The sequence below is a fragment of the Zingiber officinale genome, unplaced genomic scaffold (assembly GCF_018446385.1).
Source record: "Zingiber officinale cultivar Zhangliang unplaced genomic scaffold, Zo_v1.1 ctg135, whole genome shotgun sequence".
Taxonomy (NCBI): domain Eukaryota; kingdom Viridiplantae; phylum Streptophyta; class Magnoliopsida; order Zingiberales; family Zingiberaceae; genus Zingiber; species Zingiber officinale.
Genome location: NW_024589831.1, coordinates 612,295 through 615,796, shown reverse-complemented (window position 1 = coordinate 615,796; position 3,502 = coordinate 612,295). Strand labels below are relative to the sequence as shown.

General features: G+C 50.3%; 1 protein-coding gene across 1 annotated transcript; it reads right to left on the bottom strand.

Moving 5' to 3' along the window:
• Positions 1-355: 355 nt before the first annotated feature.
• On the bottom strand, positions 356-2,687 carry LOC122036234 (9-cis-epoxycarotenoid dioxygenase 1, chloroplastic-like). Its single transcript, XM_042595498.1, has one exon. The coding sequence runs from the start codon at positions 2,685-2,687 to the stop codon at positions 906-908; it is 1,782 nt and encodes a 593-aa protein (XP_042451432.1). The 3' UTR covers positions 356-905.
• Between the last annotated feature and the right edge of the window lie 815 nt (positions 2,688-3,502).

The window sequence follows — 3,502 nt, the reverse complement described above, 5'->3', positions numbered from 1 at the left end:
AAGTGTCCAATCATTTGACTTAATTATTCCTAGTCAACTTCCAATTGTTACGTTAGCCAATTGCTTTCACTCTATGATTGCTTATCCTTGCACAGATTAATCATGGATGGTCTCTCCAATCGTTGAAGTGGGGAGGGTTTGAGTGGCCACTTGTTGACGATGTCATTAAAGCAGTTATAGTTGCTTAAATGCTCGCGGTATTATAGGACAGCCAAGGCTTATGGGAATGCAAAGTAGATAAAGGGATAAGCTCATGCGTTGACTTGCCAGTAGATGGAATGGCGGCTTAGTTTAATGTTTGACTCATGCAACTTACACGGTCAATGCTTTGTATAACGTAGTATCTTCCACCACGCCACGCTATGCTGGTTCTTTTTTTTTCCTTTATCTTTTCGTTTATTATTTCCTCCATTTCTAAGTGACTTGGATTGTTTAGTCACACAATCCCTTCTCACTCCAGCTTTGATTCATCTGGTTGGATCATACATCCAACTCGAAGAAGTGAACTGAACCTATAATGAACATCTTTAGAAGCTTCACTGTGCATTTTTGTGCTTCGGATCTCGTCGTGATCTTCTCTGCCGCTCCGTTACCATCATTGGCAGTAGCCATGATGGTGAACTCTTGATCAATCAATGCAACAAGGACATGCACGATGAGCAAGACTGACGCCTCTGTAATATGAACAGTGCAGTTGAACAAGAACGAAAGAAACCGGATGAGCTCGGGCTCAGCCACGTTACAAACCCAATAGTAAGGTACTATCCTCTTCTTTCTGCCTCGTGTCCTTATTGACCACCACCAACAGGAGACCTACCCATTCAAACAGTGTCCTACATTGCATGGTGCGGTACTCTGCTGTTAATCTCTATCATTCCCATTATAATTAGTGCTCTAATTAATCCCTAAGCTTGCGACTCCAGCTCCCTCTTGCTTATGAAGGTGCCGTGGAAGCCGTACGGCACTCGTGACGGCAGCTCCACGGCCGCCTCCAGCTGCATGTTTGCAGCGTTCAACACCAGCAGCTCCGACTCGGACGTCCGCTCGTCGTGCATGAATGTCACCACGCAGCCGTCGTCCTCCTGGGAACTCGAGTCCCTCGCCACGAAGCAGGGTTCGCCGCCGTACCGGCCGTCGCCGAAGATGAACTTTCGCACTTCTCCGGTGGAGAGGTCGACCTTCGCGAGCCCGGAAACTCTCGGCCATGGCTCTGCAATGGCGAGGTAGGCGTAGCGGGTCTTCCTCCCCAGCTTGTTCCGGTTCACCATCCCGGCTTCCAGGTTGAGTTGGTTCGCCGGAGCTAGAATTGGGCGGCGCGTGGACTCGCCGGTCCTGAGGTCGAGTCGGATCTCCGAGAGGATGCTCGTGAGACTCTCCTCGGACTCATTGAAGATGGAATCCGGCGGCGTCATGCACGAGCCTATCACCACCACCTCGCCGGTGACCGGCTCTTCCCACGCATTCCACAGGTGGAAGCAGAAGCAATCCGGCACGTCGATCCACACCATCTCGGCGGAGCTGGCAGCGTACTTGGGCAGTATGCCGAAGCGTGCCGCCTTCGTGCCATCGTAGATGACCGGAGAGCCGCCGCGGAGCATCTCCGGCAGCTTGAACACCACCTGCTGGTCCGGCACCACGACGTAGTTCTCTGTGATAGCAAAGTCATGAATCATGGTTGGCTGGTCGAGGGGGATCTCCACCTCGGAGGACTTGTCGCCGTTGGGGGTGAAGTAGAAGTATTTGAGGTAAGGCTTGCAGATGAAGTCATAGCTGAGCGAGAAGAGTTCCCTCGAGACAGGGTCCAACTTTGGATGCGCGATCATGGAGGAGCGCAGCTGGCCTTCGAAGTCGTAGCGCCCCACTGTCTCGAGGTCGCCGGAAGGGGTGATGCGGACATGGTAAGGAACGTCGTCCTCTGACATGGCAAGGAGGCGGTCGGCGAAGTAGACGAGGCCAGCGTTGGCCACGCCGGTCCCTCGATTACCGTCCACGAGCCCGAAGAGACTCCGCGCGTAGAAGAGTAACAAGCGCGCGATGCCGGAGTGACCATGGAGCTCGCCGATCGCCTTGGGGAACACAGGCTTTCCTAGCGCGCGCTCCTGCTGGAGGCGCTCTGTCTCAGTGTAGCGGCAGGCGTACGATGCGGCCGTGCTGTTGAGAAGGGAAACGAGGTGCAGCATGCCGTCGCCGTCGAAGAAGTGGTGCCCGGCGACGGGATCGAACAGGGGATTTGCGCCGTTGCGGACGTAGACGCCGTCGATGAACGGAGGGATGCGACCGCGAACAGGGAGGTCATAGCAGGGCGGCTGCTCGTCGACCGGTGCGAAGTTGCCAGCAATTTGCACGGCTGGATCTGCAGTCCTCGGGAGAGGGCGCGGCCGCTCGAGCACCGCTGATATGAACATTTCCTCGGCGGCATCGAGAGCGGTCGCTGCCAGTCGCTGGAGCAAGTTCAACTTCGGCGCGGGGTTTTTGACAACAACTCCGGTAGTACCGGTAGCATCTTTGTTATAAAGCCGACGGTAGGACGGGGTGACAGTGGCGACGGAAACGGCAGCGTCAGAGCTGAGAGAATTTGCTGGGGAAGAGCACCGAATTACCACCGTGCGGTTTAATCGGCGATGGTGTTTGTAGTTAGAAATTGAATTGGTTGGTGAGTGCAGTGTGAAACCGGTAGCAGAAGCCATGGACGTCGCAGTTGGCGACCGATCTGTATCCTGTAAGCTCGGAGGAGTTGTCGGAGGAGAAGGCAATTTCCAAGTGTGTGGCAGTTGATATCGGAAAGGGGCCTGAGGGGTGCTATTTATTGACCTTGGGAAGAATTAGCCACGTGATCAATATTCGCTAATATAATTTTAGTTAGCCTCAACTATAAATTTATAAATTTTTTTTCTCTAAATGAAATAAAGGATATCGAATTTCTAAGTTGTCCGTTGTAAGTACTTCTCGATTTATCCTGATGATCAATTAGAAATTTTCATGGATCGATTATCCCAGATTCGACGTTATCCAATCTGATTAATCATTTTTTTTCTAATATAATTTTTGTTGCCCCAAGTTAATTATCACATGACATATTTATAGAAATGAGAAGGATGGATCGAATTTTGATACAACTGAGGGATTATTCTTATATGATTACTAGTTTCGAGGGCAAATCATGAAGTACTTATAGTGGACGTTGGCAAATCCTCTAAAAATGCTCCATAATTTCGGTCGAATTTTGACCAGAATCCGATCATAATTGTCTGCAATCCCTCTTTGGATTCACATTTCTATCCAGGTTATAGTTTAAGTTGGGGTAAGTGGCTGGAGATTGCTCGAAGGTCGGTGGTGGGCGGGCGGTCGCGTTGTCAGGTGCTAAGAAGTTTTAATTATTCAATTTGATAGTGTTGACAAATAATTATCAATGTTATAGGAAATGTTATACCAAATGTTATAGAATTTGTACCTTGGATGACGACAAATCGTCTATAACATTTGGTATAACATTTTCTATAAT

Coding starts and splice junctions, on each gene's coding strand:
- LOC122036234 (XM_042595498.1), bottom strand. CDS start 2,687: ATGGCTTCTGCTACCGGTTTCACACTGCACTCACCAACCAATTCAATT.